The following is an 18262-nucleotide window of genomic DNA, read 5'->3' as shown; positions in this document are numbered from 1 at the left end:
GGGGGGGGGGGGGGGTGTGCCCAGCCTGGCGGGAGCGTTAGCCCCGCCCCAGCCGGGAGGTCCCGACGGCGCACGCGCGGAGGAGGAGCTGCGGGGCACCCTGGGATCAGGTGGGGACCGCCGGGGAAGGCGGGAGCCTGGTGTTGTGGGGGGTGGGGGAAGGGGTGAGGCCCGAGCGACGGGTATCACGGAGCCGAAGTCCTTCTGTTTGTACCCCTCCAGCCTTCCTGGACGCGGGGAGGCTGCGGGTGCTGCCTGGCCTGCGGACCAGCCACTTCCTCGGTCCGGGATGGCGAGTGGGCCTCGCTGGTCCCAGAAGAGCACTTGTGGCACGTCCCCGGAACTGCCCGTGTGCCCGTGGTTTCCAGTCCGCGAACGCGTGGACGCGTTCCTGTGCCACGTGCCGTGCTCCGCCGGGTGCGAGAAGGGCGGGGGTCGCCCCTTCCCTTGACCCAAACCAACCTGCTCTAGACCTTGGGGATGCAGCAGTGCTCAAAACACCAATCCTGGCAGTCATGCAACTTACAGTGCGGTAGTAGTGCACAGCAAGTGTAGTCGTTTTTTTAGAGGAACAGAAAGTTGGAAGTTTTTTTTTTGTGTATGTGCCCATACTGGGGCTAGAACTCAGGGCCCTGCTCCCCTCTCTCCTCCCTCCAAGGCTACAGCTTTACTGCTTAGCCACAGCTCTGGACTTTGGAGATAAGGGTCTTACAGACTTCGTTGCCTGGGTTGGCTTCAAGCCTGAATCTTTAGATCTCAAGCTTCTTGGTTAGCTGGGATTGTAGGCATGAGCCACCAGTAGTAGGAATTGGAAGGTTTAAGTGGATGTGCGGGTGTGAGAGGGGGGTTGAGGGATGGGGACATTTGAGCCAATATAAGGAAGAGTGGGGAATAGTGTCTAAGCCCAAGTGAATAGGAGAGAGTAGAAAGACATGAAGTTAGAGAGTTAAAGAGATGGCCAACTAGCTAGGTGAGGCAGAGGTTGTACACTTTTTGCTGAGATAGGAAGTCATCTGGAGGCTTTGAGTAGAGATGTTGTGGGAGGGGACTTCGTAAGATTGTTACAGAGGCTCCATGGGAATTGAGACGCACAGGTGGAGGGAAAAAGTGAGATTTGATGTTTAGGAGCCCAAAAGAACTTTCTAGCAGTGGCCATTATTGGTTTATTTGAAATAGGGAAGGGAAAGGGGGAAAACAAGATGGTTGGGAGGGCGTGGGCAGAGGGACACCTGGACAAAAACCCGAGAAGGGGTATCAATGTGAGAGAAGTAATGCTCTTACTGCCTGATGAATGTAACTGTGACCCCTCTATACATTATCCTGACAATAAAAAAAAGAGTGAATGAAGAGAGAAGTGATTTGCCAGGTTTGTTGTAAGAGCCCTGCTTGTACCACACATATCCACCCTCCCCCTTTACAGCTGTAGGTGTTTGCTTAGGAAGGTACAGAGGACTAAGGTTAGAACTCAGTGGTAGAGGCTTGTCTGACATCTGAGGGGCCTTGTATTCCAGTTCCAGCACTTCATATAAAGAAGCTCTGACGTGGCCATACCTAATTTAATGTAGTTCAGCTTTATGAAACATTTAGGAAGAAGTAGGAATCCAGTCCTAGGAAGCAAATCTAGAGTCCTCGGTTTGTGAATAGCTTTGAGAAAGGGAAGCTAAATAAACATCTTGTAGTTAAACTTGGTAAAATTACATGCTAACTGTAAGAAATGCAAGTTTCCACAGCAACACTTCAGAGCACCCTGTTCCTGTTTGGAAGCCTAGACAAATAAATACCTGCAGCAGAAATGTTGGAAATGACTAGATACTTCTATGACTTTCTGTAGTGTAATGTTATTCGCCTTATCACTTAACTTCCCAACCAGTTGATGTGGTAGAACTTTACCTGAAGTGAGTGAGACGTTGTAGAAGGAAAGACTGGTGCCCGTGCTGACATTAACTAGACATTCTCCAGGATTGATGTGTTGGTTGGTTGTTTGAAATATATTACATTTCCCTAAAATAATTCTTCATATAGTATTTTTTGTGTCCACCTGGGTTGTTTAAAACAGGTGAAGAATGGAATGAGGAAGGACTGTGGATTCAAGGGAGCAAAGTGCAAGTGCCTTGATCGAGGGGAGAAGCATGCTATTATGGAACCCACCTTAGGCCAAACTCCAACATAGCTGGTGTGAGCCCGGTGCCAGACCTGTAGTCTGAGCTACTGTAGGGGCTGAGATTTGAAGATTGAAGTTGGAATCCAGATGAGGCAGGAAGGTATGAGACTCTTATCTCCATTTAGCCATCCGAAGTTGGAAGTGGAGGTGTAGCTGAAGTAGTGGAACACCAACCTTGAACATACAAAGCTAAGGAATAGCTTCCAGGCTCTGAGTTCAACCCCTAGTAGCAAAGTATGTGCATGTATACATGTACTCACACAAGAAGTTGGTGTGCTTTTTGGTAAACTTTCTGTCCCATTGCTTAGAGGCCATTTTTTGGGTACCTCACCTTTGGCAAATATCAAATGTCCCCTTATTGGTCTACTTAGTGCTTCTAACTCTAGGGAGTTGGGGTAAAAGGCAGCATACACAACTAGATAGTTTCAACCAGGCATCTGTAATGGCACCTTTAACAGTAAACTTTAGCGCGTATTTAGAGGCTTACAAACTATATGAAACTTTTCTTATGTATTTCTGCAAGATGAGGAGTGGTCATTGTTTTTTCCTAATCCTGTGAGAGCGCAGGTTCCTAAACCCTGCTTACAACCTCATAAACTTGCATGTGGTAATTTTTTTTTTTTTTTGCCAGTTTTGGGCTTGAACTTAGGGCCTGGGTGCTGACACTGAGCTTTTTGCTCAAGACTAGAGCTCACAGCACCACTTCTGGCTTTTTCTGAGTAGTTTATTGGAGATAAGAGTCTCACAGGCTAGATCTTAGCCTTCTGAATAGAAGAATTACAGGCATGAATTATAGGCATGAGCCACTGGTGTCTGGGCTGCATTTGATAACTTTATTTACTATTATTATTATTATTAACTGTTTGTGCCTGGGAGAATAAATTTCACCATATATTGGTCACTGTCTTATTTCCTAGAACCTGGCACTTCTTAGACACTCATCAGAGGTTGAATAATGTGATTTTCTCGTTGGGAAGATCAGTTCTGTCTGATTAGCTGTGACCTTGGAACCTAACTAAATCTGTTAGAACTGAATGCGTAATTCTGGGTTTAAACAGAACAGGTGAGCTCTGTTGCACATAATCTTTTTGTTTTGGAAGCTGAATATCTAGAAAGCCAAGGGAGGCTGAGGAACCTGACCAGCCAACTTGTCAGCTAAACTGACTCAGCCAGTCAACAGAGACAGATTCAGGCTTTCTTCACGCCCAAGGGATGTAATTTTGACTGTCCACAGCTTATTTGCTGGCTCTCAACTTAAGCCAGAGGGGCAAGATACATTAACCGGTGAAAGCTTTTCTGGCCCTATGGGTATGAATAGTAGTTTGATATTAGGTTTCTTGGCATAAATGAAACCTCTAATTTCTGAAAGTAACCCAATTGTTAAGAAATGGACTATGGTTATGGGAGAACCTTGCTGCAAGGCAAGGTCATGTACAAATCTTGAATTATGTCCATTCTGCATTTGTTTTCCATTTCCGTGGATGTGAATCCTTTGGCCACAAGTCCAGCTAAGCTGGTAAGAGATTGGTATGCTGCACTAGGTTCACACCAGCTATGTTGAAGTTCGTCCTTTTCCAGATTAAGGTCACCTGCACCCTGCTCCCTTGAATCCACAGTGCTTCCTTATTCCATTCCTCACCTGTTTGGGAAATGCTTCTGGGATAGGAGTGGGTGGACACATGGGTTCTGTGAAAGTTGAGGGAGGTAAGAGCTGTGGAGCTTGCAGTAGAAGGGTTTTCCCCATAGCTAATGGGAAGAACCTTGGCAGGTGGAGTTGATAAGAAAGCTCTTCTTTTGTCATTCTAACCCCCTCCTCTGCTCATGTTTGGAGGACTTGCATTAAGGTAGGCATGGGGAGGGCAGGGAGTGTTTGTGTGGAGTTTGTGCAAGTGTATGAGATGTCCTTGGGCATTATGCTCTCCTTTTCTCCACCTCCTGTTTTGATCCAGGCATCACAGAGTGGGCCTGAGTTGAGATATTGAAGCCAGAGGTTGTCTAGAAGTAAAGAAGACTTGACTTCCTTTAGGATTATTTATCCACAGGATAGTCATTCACTGGTCAGGTTCTGCTTGTATTCCATCTATAAATATTTATAATTAAAGTTAGGGATATAGCTCAGTAGTAGAGTGCTTGTCTAGCACATGTGTGGACCTAGGTTTGATCCTCCACACAGGAAAAAAAAAAGAAATAGTTGTATTTCTGGGATATCTTGTTCCTCTTCCTTAGATATGTATATTCTCTTCTAAATCTGCTTTGTATTCTGTATCTTTGCCTATTTCTTAGCCTCTGCTTACATATGAGAGACATTTTCTAAGTGCCTCCAAACTAAGTTGTTAGAGATGACTTTTATCTTTTAGTGAACTCTTATAACTTGTTAGCAAGAAAATTAGAAATAGTAAAATCTAGTAACTGATAATTTTTTGGAAGGATAATATCACTATAAGAATCTTGATTTTGGGCCAGGAGTTTGGCCTAGTGGTAGAGTGCTTGCCTAGCATGCATAAAGACCAGGGTACGATTCCTTGGTACCACGTTCATAGAAAAAAGCCGGAAGTGGTGCTGAGGCTCAACCTTGAGAAAGCCCAAGGACAGTGCTCAGGCCCTGAGCTCAAGCCCAGGGCTGGCAGGAAAAAAAAAAATCTTGATTTTGAGATGCTGCATTTTATTTTGAAACAACTAGATCAAATACAGTTGTAAGAAATAACGACCCAGTTTATCCTAATGGTAGTGGCAGTATTGAATGGAAGGGCCTTCAGTCATACAAGATTCCCTTGTGGACCTGTGGAACCCCAGGCTCTCTGGTTCCTACTTCATGATAGGGCCACTAGCTCCAACATACTGTCCTGCCACTCTGCCTCAGTTCAAGCTGATGGGGGCTTAAATCTTGTTCTTCATAAGTGGTGGGTGTTAGGTACTTCATTACAGTGATATAAAGCTAATATACTGACATTGTGCAAACCATACACAATACATGAATATCAGTTATTTCAGTTGGACAGCAGAACATTTTAATCAGTGAGAATCCCATATAAGCTGCGTGCCAGTGACTCAGGACTATAACCTTACTCAGAGATTTGAGGATCAACATTCAAAACAGGACCAGGCAGACAAATCAAGAGACTCTTTTCTCCAATTAGCCAGCAAAAAGCTGGAAGCAGAGGCATGGCTCAAAGGGCAGGGTGCCAACTATGAGCAAAAATGTAGAGAATGTAAGGCCCTGAATTCAAACACAGGCACACATAGACACAGACACACATACCCCCCCCCCCCCCACCCCAATAGCCGTAACTACTTTCCTCTTGCTATCCTTAAGAGTCATTTTCTTTCCTGCCCAGAACCATGACCCTCAGATCTCAGCCTGAGTAGCTGGGATTACAGGTATGGACCTTCAGCTTGCAGTTTGAGATTTTCTTTTCTCATTTAGACATACTAAGCAGTAGTACTTTGTTTCTTTTGTTTCTTTCTCTTTTTTTGGTACATAATATTCAATATTTGGATGAATCATTCCCTTATGAGGATATTCAGGGTTTTGTTTTCATTGTTGTTATTTTTCCCTATACTGGGGAATTAACTCAGGGCTTCATTCTTGCAAGGTGGGTGTGCTATCACTTAAGCCGCTCCTATAGCACTGTTTTGTTTTGGTTATTTTTGAGGTAGATTCTTACTTTATGTCTGGGCTACAGGCTTCAGCCACTGAGCTCTTGCCTATTTAGAATGAAGCTGCTAACCACTTACATACAAGATTCTGAGTGAACTTTTGTTTTCATCTTCTTAGAATAAACGAACAAACCAAAAAACCCCATCACACTATACCCCATAAGTGTGCAATTATCTTTTCATTAAAATGGATCATTGAATCTGGCACTGGTGGCTCATACCTGTAATCCCTTTCCAGTATCCACATTCATAGGAGTAGTGGGAAGATGTGGGTATGCTATAAAATGGCCACTGTCCATTCCACCTTGAGAGAGTATCTCTTTAGTCCCTCTGAATTGGAAACAAATTAGAAAATGCATTTTGGAGATTAAAGTTCAGCCTGGGACACTTGCCACATCACAAAGCCATCCTAGGCACACACTGTCTCTAGTACTTGGAAGTCAACAAGGTGTTGTTAGATTTTCTTGTTTGGTTGTGAGAGCTAAGGGGGTAGCCCCTTTTCCTTGATGGCATTGTGAAACCAGCCACATCGTGCCAAGAAATTGAACTTGGTGAATAAATCAAATGCATTTCTGTTGGTGAAGTTGTGACCACAGCACTGTTTGTATCAGGGGAAAGGGGAGTGCACTGGATGGGTGTCACATTTGCAGTGGGTTTGTGTCATAGGTGTAGCCCATAGTTGTAGCTCTTAGATAATCTAGATCTCGATGTTGGCAGAAGACACTAGACCTTTGGGTCAAAGATAATCACTCCATTGTTCTCAGCATGTTCAACATCATGAACTTACTGTTTGTGTCTGTTCCTCTTACTTCTAAATCTCATAGAATTTATGCAGGTAGCTCAGAGGCTACTACGTGTGATTGTTTAACTAATCCAAAATCTGTGTGTGTGTGTGTGTGTGTGTGTGTGTGTGTGTGTGTGTGTGTGTATGTGTGTATGTGTACTCAGGGCCTGGGCAGTATCTATTAGCTTTATCCCTCAGGAGTGGTGCTCTACCACTTGAGCCACAGCTCCACTTTTTGACTTTTTGGTGGTTAATTGGAGGTTAGTGTCTTATGGGCTTTCTATCCTAGGCTGGCTTTTGAACTGAATCATACTTAACATAACAAAATCGTTAAGGCACAATTTCAGAATCATTTGCATATTCTGATTGTTCTTGTTCCGGAACTCTATTCTTTCTATAGAGTTTTATTTTTTTGATAAGATCTCATGATTAGGCTGGCCTTGAGCCTTTTCCAGATGTCCCTCACCATACCTGGCTTATTACATTTTTTTGTTCAAATGAGCTAATCGGCTCTGTTGTCTGAGCTAGTGTTTAACTCATGGGCTCAAACTATTCTTCTACTCAGCTTCCCAAGGAACTAGAATTCCAGCCTTTTATATTTCACCTTTTACAGGTGGACATCATTGCTAGTTTAGTTACCTTACCTAAAAGGACAAAAAACTTTTTTTTAAATATATTTTCTATTGTTTGGACAAAAAACTTTTTAAAATTTATTCTTAAAAGCAGTAGACTTTTGATTTATAATATTATATTCAAAATCTAAGGGGAGATTATTTAGTGTATGTGTGTGTACTTAATGCATAGTAATTAGTATGTATTGCTACTTCTGTAAGAAATTATATTCATTATATGTCATAATATATAGTAATCATGACATTTTAAATTGCATATTACTATAAATGTGTATTTTTGTGTGGCTGGAACTGTACTTTTTGGGAAGTTTTTTCATACAGTTAAGATTATCTATTATTTTTCTTTTGTCTGGGCCTTGAACTCAAGGCCTGGGCACTGTCCTTGAGCTTTCTCAAGGCTAGTACTCTACCACTTGAGCCACAGCACCACTTCTGGCTTTTTCTGTGTATGTAGTACCAAGGAATAGAAACCAGGGTTTTGTGCATACTAGGTAAGCACTCTACCACTAGGCTACACTCCCAGCCCTGATTGGTTTTCAAGTAAACTTTTAAGTGGCAATTTTGATTTTATATTTAAATATGGAGGAGATATAAACTTATAAATTATTTTAGTCTTTCAGAATGAATTTGCCTAGGATTGTTGCAGTTCCAGCCACGCATCCTACTACTTAGATGCCTACCCATTGCACTGAGAAAGGTCAGCCTGATGCAGTGGTTGTAGACAGATGTCTTCATGTTTTCTGCCTCTGTGCTTGAGTGCTTTTCCTGCACCTAAAACTTCTGATACTGACAAAGGTCAATAATGTGCTTTGAATACTGAAAGGCACTGCAAACTATGGTGGTGTGTGGTGATAGTTGGAGCTTCTTGGGAGGCTTAGGTAGGAAGATCACTTGAGTCCAGGCAAATCTGGGCAGCAGTGTCAAAAAAAGCAAACAAGGAGATGATTTGCCTTCTTATTTGAATTCCTGCACTGTAAACAAGTGTCCAGTTCATAGTCTAGTTAGTACACACTGGTGTTTGGCTGTTCAGAATGCCTCCCAGGTAGGGCCAAAGTGCTGTAGAATGTTCTAAATTCAAGAAGGCTACAGTGTACCTTATAGAGAAAATATGTACTATATAGCCTTACTCATATGTGAGTTACAGTGCTTTGGCTATAAGTTCAGTGTTACTGGATGTCAGTATATGTCATATATTGTCATTCAATAGAAACATGAATGGAAATGAGGTTACATACTTGTTGGTTGGCAAACTGTTGTGACCAGAGACTCTCAGGAGCCTAATTCAGGAGCAGTGGTTTAGGTAGGATTTGCAAATTGACAGTTTTCAGATAATGTTAGTAGAACATCACTGCTGCCGATGAACAGAATTAACTGTAGTGACATGTTCTTGTTTTTACCTGATAGAGATCAATATTAATCAGATATGGTGTAAACATGTATGTTTTATGCTTATCATCATGTCAGGCTCTGAGGTTGGACCTGTTGTGCTGGATTTTTGCCCCATGAGGCAGTCTTACTGCTTTACAGCTCTACGAGTAGAAACCTGCCATGGGAAGACAGCCAACTTGGGAATGGTACAGCTGGAAAGATTGGTGAGCGTGGTGACAGCTTGTTTTGGCTTTCTTTAGTTGCTGAGTTTCTACCCCAGACTCAAGGAATGGAGTCTGAAGGGCCATTTCAGCTGTAGTAGGGCCGGAAAAGAAGTTTGTAATTCCCAGAGAGCATCAGGAGTGGGTGCCAGGCTGTGTGAATGCAAGGATGCAGTGAAACATTGGTGCCACAAACTCTGGAAGTTTAAAGACCTTCCTGAGCCATAGGCACTCTTACTTTTCAGAGCCCTACCCTGACTCAGATGTAGTAAGATACACCCAGGTCTCACATTAAGTTGAATCTATATATAACTATAAAACACTTGAGTAGCCATCTAAATGCTAATTTCTGGATACGTAAATACAAATTTTGATTTTAACCAAGTTTTTAAAATTCTGAAACAAGGTTTTCCTCCAACTCTGAAATGCTCTTTGCCCTTTTTTTCTCCTGCCTTTGTTTCTGTTTTTGTTTTTTAAGGTGCTGAGGATAGGATCCATAGCCTTGCACATACCAGGCTAGTACACTACTCCTGAGCTACACTTGGCATTCAAAGCTTTGCTGGGACCCCTTGTCCTCCATGCAGCATTGCTGTGTCAGCATGTCCTTGGGCAGATGGAAGATCCAGATTTCCCTCAGCGCTTTGGCAGCTTAGCACATACAGATGTTATGTAGACATTTGCAGGGCCTCTGATAGGCAGCATGCAGCACAAGTTGCTAGATATAGGAAAGTAAATCTAGCCCTCTTCAGTAAGCTAGACCTAAAATACATAGGAACATAATATATTATACAGGACTTTAGGCACTCACACAAAGTGAGACCAAAGGAGAACACCCTTAGGAGAGGAACACAAAGACACAGTGCCTGTGTGCATCTGATTATATAAAATAATATTTATCGAAACAAACTCCAGGAAATGGAAACAGGAGTTTTTTCTTTGTTGCTGTTTTTGTTTTGTCTGTTCAAATCTGTCTTTGGAAGTGTAAGGGGAGGCACAGAAATGGAGGGACAGAGGGTGAACAAAGGCTGAGAAGGTGGCTGAGTGCTAGAGTGCCTGCGTAGCATGCAGGAAGCCCTGGATTCAATTCCTCAGCACCACATACACAGAAAAAGCCAGAAGTGGTGCTGTTTGTTCAAGTGGTAGAGCGCTCGTCGTCTTGAGAAAGCTCAAGGACAGTGCCCCGGCTCTGAGTTCAGGCCCCAGGACTGGCAAAAAAAAAAAAAATGGTGGGGGTGGGGTGTGGTAGACAAGTGCAGCAGTGCTACTCACTAGACATTATGTTGAAAATGAGCTATATAACTTGGGGGCAGAGATGGGAGGGAAAAACTGGGAGAGATTGAGGAAAGGGGTGACATTGTCCAAAAAGAAATGTACTCTACCTGACATGTATTTGTAACCCCTTTGTACATTGCCTTTATAATAACAGTAAAATTTTTTAAAATGATGAAACCAGTGGACTGTACACCTTTAGTAGGTGACCACTTTCAGGGTGCAGGGGAGAGGCTAACATTCTCCCTGGGGAGGAGACACTGAAGCTTAGAGGTATCCAGCAGGAGGCGGTCCCTGGACCTAGTGTTGAAGGGCATGGGAAGGTGATCTGGGGATGTGGAAGGGGTTTGTAGAGAAGCCTGTAGTAGAAAGGTGTGCCACAAACTTGTTGACAGCATAGGAAGGCACTCAGGACCGTAGAGTCAGGGCAGGGCTGGGTGTGGAAAGCCATTGTAGACAAGTTTTGACACTTCTCTGGGCGTGTGACTACTACTGGTGGCCCTGGTTGCTAAATTGCTTTTTGATTTATTTACTATTCCTTAGTATACAGTAGGATATAACCTTCTGGTGCTGGAGTTGAACCCAGAACCTTACTAACACTAAGTGTATGCTATACACCCCAAGCCCAGGTCCCTAGCCCAGGCCTTCTCTACTCCCTCTACCTAAGCACCCTGATTTCCCACATATGACCACTGAGGGACACATGCCACACACAAACCATACCAGTAACCTTCAATACAGACCATCCTTTAATACATGCAAAGTATTTTAGTTTTTGGTGTTTGATATAATTCACTTGACTAGTTCTTCATGGATAGACATTGATATGATTTTCCACTTTAGGTAATTTAGTAAAACCTCACAGAAAGAAAACATTCTTTGTATTTAGATCCTTGTACACTTATACCCTAAAAGGTTTTTTTTTATTTAAAAAATCCAAGCATATCCAAAAATAGAATAATAAAATATTTTTATATATGCTCACCTTCAGTGGCTAATGGTGTTCTACCATTCCCTTTCCCCTCCCTCCCTTCCCCTCTCTTTCCCTCCCCCCCTCCCCTCCATGGTATACACTCATGAATTTTGCATACCTGTATGTGTGTATGTGTGAATGTATGTTTAGTTTGTTGTGATTTTATCACAAGTGGAGACACATGTGGGTAATACCAGTCAAAAATCAGATTTCCACTGCAAAAACCAGATTTCCAACACTCCCCCACTCTTTTTTTTTGGTCATGGGGCTTGAATTCTGGACCTGGGCACTGTCCCTGAACTTTTCAGCTCATGGCTAGCACTCTACCACTTGAAACACAGCTCTACTTCCACTTTTCTGGTGGTTAATTGGAGATAAGAGTCTCACAGATTTTCATTCCTGGGCTGGCTTTGAAGCATGATCCTCAGATCTTGGTCTACTGAATAGCTAGAATTACAGACGTGAACCACTGGCACCCAGCCCAATATTCTTGTACAGCCACTGTTTTCCTTCCTTTGCTGACTCTGGTGGTACACTCATCTGTTTTCCACTTCTATAATTTTATTATATCAGTTTATAACCTGTTGTGACTGGCTCTCTTTGACTCTCCTAATTTCCTTGTAATCTTTCCACACAGTTTTGTATGTCAGTAATTTTTTTCTTTATTATGATTTCTAACTAGTCATCTATTGAAGGACATTTGGGTTGATTTCAGCGTGAGTATATCACTGTCAACTGTGGTACAAGTGTTGGTATCAATGTGAGTTCCATTTTTCTAACATTCCAGAGAACACAATTTTTTTGAGAGGTTTAGATTTGTAAGAAATTGTTGTACTCTTTCCCACAGCGGCTACATCATTTTATATTCCCAGCAGCAATATCTGAGACATTTAATTTCACCTAAATTTGCCATTATCACTGCTCTGAGCCATTCTAATAGCTTTGCAGTTTATGATTTTTTTCCTTCTTTTTTTTTTTTTTGGAACCAGCCTTGGGGCTTAAACTCAAGGCCTGAACACTGTCCTTGAGCACTTTTGCTCAAGGCTAGTGCTCTGCCACATGAGCCACAGCACCATTTCTGGCTTTTTCTATGTATGTTGTACCAAGGAATCAAACCCAGAGCTTTGTACATGCTAGACAAACACTCTCCCACTAGGCCACACTCCTAGCCATAGATTATGATTTTTAAATTTTTTTTCATTCTTTGAGTACTTTCAAAGTTCTTCTTCCTCCTCCTCTTCCTCCTCTTCGTCCATTTCCTCCTCCTCCTCTTCCACCTCCCCCCTGCCCCCCCCCAAGTCCTGGGGCTTGAACTCAGGGCCTGAGCACTGTCCTTGGGCTTTCTCAAGGATAGAGCTCTACCACTTGAGCCACAGTACCACTTCTGGCTTTTTCTGTGTATGTGGTACCGAGGAATTGAACCTGGGACTTCATGCATGCTAGGCAAGCACTCTACCACTAGGCCAAACTCCCGGCTTAAAGTACTTCTTTTATAAAGAAAAGTTTTTCTCCATAAGCTACTTGAAAACCCTGAAATAAATTTGTGTAAGAGAGAGGATAAAATGCTTGGTTCTCACATTTTTACACACATCTCCATAAGGCAATAAAAAAAGTTAGTGCCTTGCTAGTTTTTACAGTGACTAGTTAGATTTCTCTTCTTATGGAATTGGGTGCTGGAGGCTCATGCCTGTACTCTAGCTAGTAAGCAGGCTGGGAACTAAGGATTGAGTCCAGGCATGAAAGTCCTTGAAACCTTTATCTCTAATCAACTGCTCAGAAAAGCCAGAAGGGGCACTTTGGCTTAAGTGGGGTAGAGTGCTAACCTTGAGCAAAAAGAAGGTCAGAGTTAGCAAACAGGCCCAGAGTTCAAGCCTGAGAACTGGCCAGAAATGCCAGTGTGTGTGTGTGTGTGTGTGTGTGTGTGTGTGTGTGTGTGTGTGTGTGTGTGTGTGTGTTTGTATGTTGTGTGTGTTTGTATGTATATATTTAGATATATGGCTGAGTACTGGTGACTTACACCTAAAGTCATCACTTTCTTAGGTGGCTGGAATTTGAGGATTATGATTAAGTCAGCCTGGGTGGAAGTTCTTGAGACCTGTTTCTATTAACTACCAAAAAGCTTGGAGTGGAGCTGCGGTTCAAGTGTTGTTAAGGAACAACATCCAGATCTTGAGTTCAAGCCCCATAATCAACACACAAAAATATTACAAATTCATGTGTTTATTTAGTATGGTTGTTTCCTGAGGATGAATCATTACAGCCAAAGTGAACATATGAAAGTGCTAATAATTTTAGTTTCCCTCATTTGTCATAATCAGTAGAAACCTTGGGCTCTCCTAGCAGAGATTTGCAATAGAGCAAAACCTAGATACATAAGGCCATATAGTATGATGCTAAATGAAAGGACCTCTAGGATATAGAAACAAAAGCCATATAATGAGTGATTGTTGTCCTTAATGCACTATGTTATTTCTCATCTCTTTTGCTGTCCCTTGATTATCTCATATTGTTACAGTGTCTTACTTTGTTATCTGATATATTGGATATATTTGTATTTGGTTATTTGAAATTGGATAGGGAAGGGGGGAAAACAAGATGAGGGGTAGGAGTGAGGGGGAGGGAAATGGGGACCAAGACATGAGAAAGGGTATCAATGTACATGAATTAATGTACCTTCTATCTGGCAAATATAATGTAACCCTTCTATTAATTACAATAAAAAATATATGAAAAAAAAAAGAGTCTTCCGGGTGAACTTGTCTGTCTGGGCTTTCTCCAGAGATCTTCAGATCTCAGTTCCCTGAGTTGCTAGGATTTTAGACATGAACTACTGGTGCCAGGCTCCCTCCCCCCCCTTTAATTTTTTTTTTTTTACTATTTTATATTGTTTTTGTTTTTGTTTTGTTTTGTTTTTGTCCGTTGTGGGACTTGAATTCTGGGCCTTGGCATTGTCCCTGAGCTCCTCTGCTCAAGGCTACAGCCCTACCCCTTGAGCCACAGTGCCACTTCTGGTTTTCTGGTGGTGAATTGGAGGTAAGGGTCTCATGGACTAGTGCCTGGGCTGGCTTTGAACTACAATCCTCAGATCTCAGCCTCTTGAGTAGCTAGTATTATAGACATGAGCCACCTCTCCTGGTTTATATGGATATTTCTACTTTTTTCTTCTCCCTTTCCTCCTCTCTCCCTCCCTCCCTCCTTGCTTCCTCTCTCTCTTCCTTTGTTTTTGAGATAGTTTTTTGGGTTTGGTTTTTTTTTTTTTGGCACTCACGGGGCTTAATGTTCAGGCCTGGGTACTGACCCTGAGCCCTTCAGCTCTAGTCTACTGCCTTACCCCTTGATCCACAGCCCCACTTCCCATTTAACTGGAGATAAGAATCTCACATTCTTTGGTGTTTGGGCTGGCTTTGAACCGAGATCCTCAGATCTCAGCCTCCTAAGTAGCTAGGATTATAGGTATGAGCCACCATGCCCAGCATTTTTTTTTTGCCAGTCCTGGGGCTTGAATCTAGGGCTTGAGTACAGTTCTTGGGCTTTCCTCAAGGCTAGTACCCTACTATTTGAGCCACAGTACCATTTCTGGCTTTTCTATGTTTGTGGTACCAAGCAATTGAACCCAGTCTTCATTCATAGTAGGCAGGCACTCTACCACTAGGCCACACCCCTGGCCCCGAGATAGTTATTTTGCTTTGTAGCCTAGGCTGGCTCCAACTCAAGATCTTGCCTCAGCCTCCTGACATGTGGATTAGAAGTATATGCCACTATACCCAGAGAGAAGTTTTACCATTTTGAACCCTCATGGTTGAGAATGTAATTTTTCATTTAGTTAAACCATCTTTCATATTTTGGAGTATTTTTAAATTTGTCCCTGCTCTGATTGTTTGTAACTTGCTTTTACTCAATGTAGCATTTCTGAGTTCAGTCTATGTTAATGGATCACTTAATATGTTCAGTTTTACTGCTTGGGTATTTTATAGTCTGAGGCGACCGTCACTTGCTTATCCATTCTTATGTCCATGGTCGTTTATTAGCACATTTGGTAGTTAACAAGCCATGCTTGTATTGTTTATTTCTAGCTGTCCCTGCATACCCACTCCCAGAGATTCCTTAGGCCCCTGCCTGTGAAGGAAATTGCTGGACTGAGAGACATGTTTACAATTTCCTGACTACTGCCAGATTCACCATGAGTACTTCCCATTTGGATGTACCCTTCTCTGATCAGGCTTTCTTTTTTTTCTTTTTAGACAGTTAGATTATTTTATTTTATTCTGGATTCCAGATTATAGGTTGTGGGTCACTAATGCTTAGCTTAGACTGCTTTTTTGTTTTAAATTTATTTATTGTTGGGCCGGGAGTTTGGCCTAGTGGTAGAGTGCTTGCCTAGCATGCAGGAAGACCCGGGTTCAATTCCTTGGTACCACAGACATAGAAAAAAGCCAGAAATGGTGCTGAGGCTCAAGTGGTAGAGCTCTAGCCTTGAGAAAATCCAAGGACAGTGGTCAGGCCCTGAGCTCAAGCCTAGGACTGGCAAAAAATTTATTTATTGTTATTGTAAAGATGATGTACAGAGAAGTTACAATTATATAAGTCAGATGAAGAGTATATTTCACTTTATTGACCAATGTCATTCCTTCTCTTAGTCTTCCAGTTTTTCCTTCCTGTTCCCCTCCCTCTCAAGTTGTATAATCCTTTTTTTTGGGGGGGGGGTCTTTAGGCATTCACACAGAGTGAGACGAAAGGAGTATTATAAGTTTTTTTCCTAATGTCCATGAGATCTATGTACATGGATTTAACCAAGTGTTGATTGAAAATATTGAAATTTACGGAAGAATGTGCATAATGTCTTTAGTTTCAGATGTCCATGATGTGTGGTTGGCAGTTGACTCAATGTACTTTCCTCTCAGGAGCAATTGAGGAGTCTGTTGGCATGGAAACCCAGAGCCATGGTATATTTGCCATGTGCTTGTGTTTGACTATCCCAGCTTTTGCCGCCACACATATGTGCATAACTCTAGTCACTTTTGTTCGTCTTCCTGGCCCTTGAGTCTTCCACAGGTCAGAACATCTGTGACACTGACTGCCCTGGATCACAGTGGTGGGGAATGTAATCTTTGGGTCCCTGAGGGTGCCCTAGAATCAGGCTTCCACATGGGGATTCTGTCACTAACTGTCCAGCATGGGAGGACAGACTGGGGGCCAGAGAACTGATGTGGAAAGGCAGACGTGTCACTTGTAGATAACTGTGAGTTGATTTCTCTGAGGTTGTTCTTGTGTCTTTTCCACAGGAATTGCTTCACATGGCTGCTGAGGAAGTGACCATTACGATTCGCATCATTCGTTCATTTGAGCATCGCAATTTCAAATTTTTGGTATATCATGGAATTAGTTTGGATCAAACTGTAAAGGACTTTATAGTATTTCTAAAGCAAGGTAGGAAATATTAGAGTCATTTTGTTTTATTTGCATGTTGGAAAAAGTAGCTGGCTGTGATGTTAATAATAATCCCTGAAAATATAAAAGTAGCTGGGCACTGGTGCCTCATGCCTATAATCCTAGCTACTTGGGAGGCTGTGATCTCAGGATCATGGTTCAAAGCCAGTTCAGGCATGAAAGTCTGTGAGACTCTTATCTCCATTTAACTACCAGAAAACCAGAAGTGATGCTCTACTCAAGGAGTAGAGCATGTGTGTGTGTGTGTGTGTGTGTGTGTGTGTGTGCATGTGTGTATGTGTATGCATATGCATGTGTGTGTGTATATATATATATATACATATATATATGTATATATATATATATATATATATATATATATATATATATATATCCTGAGCATAGTAACACATGCCTGCTGTAATCCCAGCTTGGAGGTGAAGGCAGGAAGATGAGTTTGAGGCCAGCCCCAGCTATCTAGCAAGATCCTATTTTTAAAGTATTTGGAAAACACTCATCTAGATTGTAAGCCAAGTGCCAGACTGGCTTCTGAGCAGGGCATCAGCCTGCCCTGTGCTTTTCCATAAATAGTGTTTGTATCTTCATCAGAGAATTTTACTGTAAGGTTTGGGTTTTCAATAAAAAAGGAAGGTCATATTTGATTAATGGACCTGTGTCTTTGCAGGTTGATTCACCAAGGAGTGGGGGGATTGTGTTTACATGGCGCAACACAGTAGGTTTTGGTTAGGGAGTGTGGCAGGAAGGTAGCAGAAACTTATGGCTAGGAAATCATATGAGCTGTTGGTCACTGTGGTCACAGAAATGACAGCTATTCTGATGGGCTGGTTAATTATTTTGAACTAAAACTAGGCAGAATCCAATCTTCATTTCAATAAGCCTCCTTTCCTCTGTTTTTCATTTAAGTGTCTCAGTCATCTTCTATTGATTTTTGGAGGTTTTTCCTGGTTTAGACTTAGGTCTCACCTTTGGGCAGGAGGACTGTAGAGGTGATACTGGTGCTTTCCCAGCATGTCACAGAAGGATGGGCTCTGGCTGTAGTAGTGATGGGCAATCAGCAGAAAGTGGCAGGTGATGCCTGTTGGGTTTCTGTTGGAATTGACAGGCTCCTTGGAAGGAGTTGCCCTGGGACCTGAGAATATCCTGTGCCTATCAAACTTCTATCCACCATTCAGCAGTCAGAGGATTCTGGCTGCATCAGCCATATTGATTTTTTTTTTCTTGTTCTGGAATTCCTTTTTTTTTTTTTGTCAGCCCTGGGGTTTGAACTGTGTGTGGGTGGGCCTAGATGTTGTCCCTAAGCTATTTAGCTCAAGGCTACCACTTTGAGCCACAGTACCACTTCCAGATAAGAGTCTTATAGACTTTTATGCCCAGGCTGGCTTTGAACCACGATCCTCAGATCACAGCTTCCCAAGTAGCTAGGATTATAGGCACGAGTCACTGGTGCTCTGCTTCCAATCTTTTCTTTCTTTCTTTCTTTCTTTTCTTTCTTTCTTTCTTTCTTTCTTTCTTTCTTTCTTTCTTTTTTTTTTTTTTTTTTTTGCTGGCCCTGGGCTTGAACTTAGGGCCTGAGTACTGTCCTTGGGCTTTCTCAAGGCTAGCAATCCACTACTTAAGCCACAGTACCACTGCCAGTTTTTTCTATGAATGTGGTACCAAGGAATCAAATCCAGGTCTTCATGCATGCTAGGCAAGCACTGTACCACTAGGCCACATTCCCTTCCTTCCCCCACTTATTAAATGCTTTAA

At 42.4% G+C, this 18262-nt stretch overlaps 1 protein-coding gene across 2 annotated transcripts in view; it reads left to right on the top strand.

The window, feature by feature from the left end:
- The first annotated feature begins 45 nt into the window (after positions 1-45).
- The window catches only part of C12H2orf76 (chromosome 12 C2orf76 homolog), a 37602-nt gene continuing 19385 nt past the window's right edge, over positions 46-18262 (top strand). The window contains exons 1-3 of one of the 2 annotated variants that reach the window (XM_090342463.1): positions 90-110; positions 8699-8826; positions 16348-16492. In XM_090342463.1, the coding sequence (XP_090198589.1) occupies positions 8737-8826; positions 16348-16492 (235 nt within the window). In that variant the 5' untranslated portion in view covers positions 90-110; positions 8699-8736. Of the gene's footprint in view, positions 111-8698; positions 8827-16347; positions 16493-18262 lie in introns of both variants that reach the window. The other variant, XM_090342464.1, reaches the window with a different exon arrangement.

Source organism: Megascapheus bottae, chromosome 12, assembly GCF_031878675.1.
Source record: "Megascapheus bottae isolate mThoBot1 chromosome 12, mThoBot2.hap1, whole genome shotgun sequence".
Taxonomy (NCBI): Eukaryota; Metazoa; Chordata; class Mammalia; order Rodentia; family Geomyidae; genus Megascapheus; species Megascapheus bottae.
Note: the sequence above shows the minus strand (reverse complement) of the source record. Positions and strands in the feature narration are given on the sequence as shown.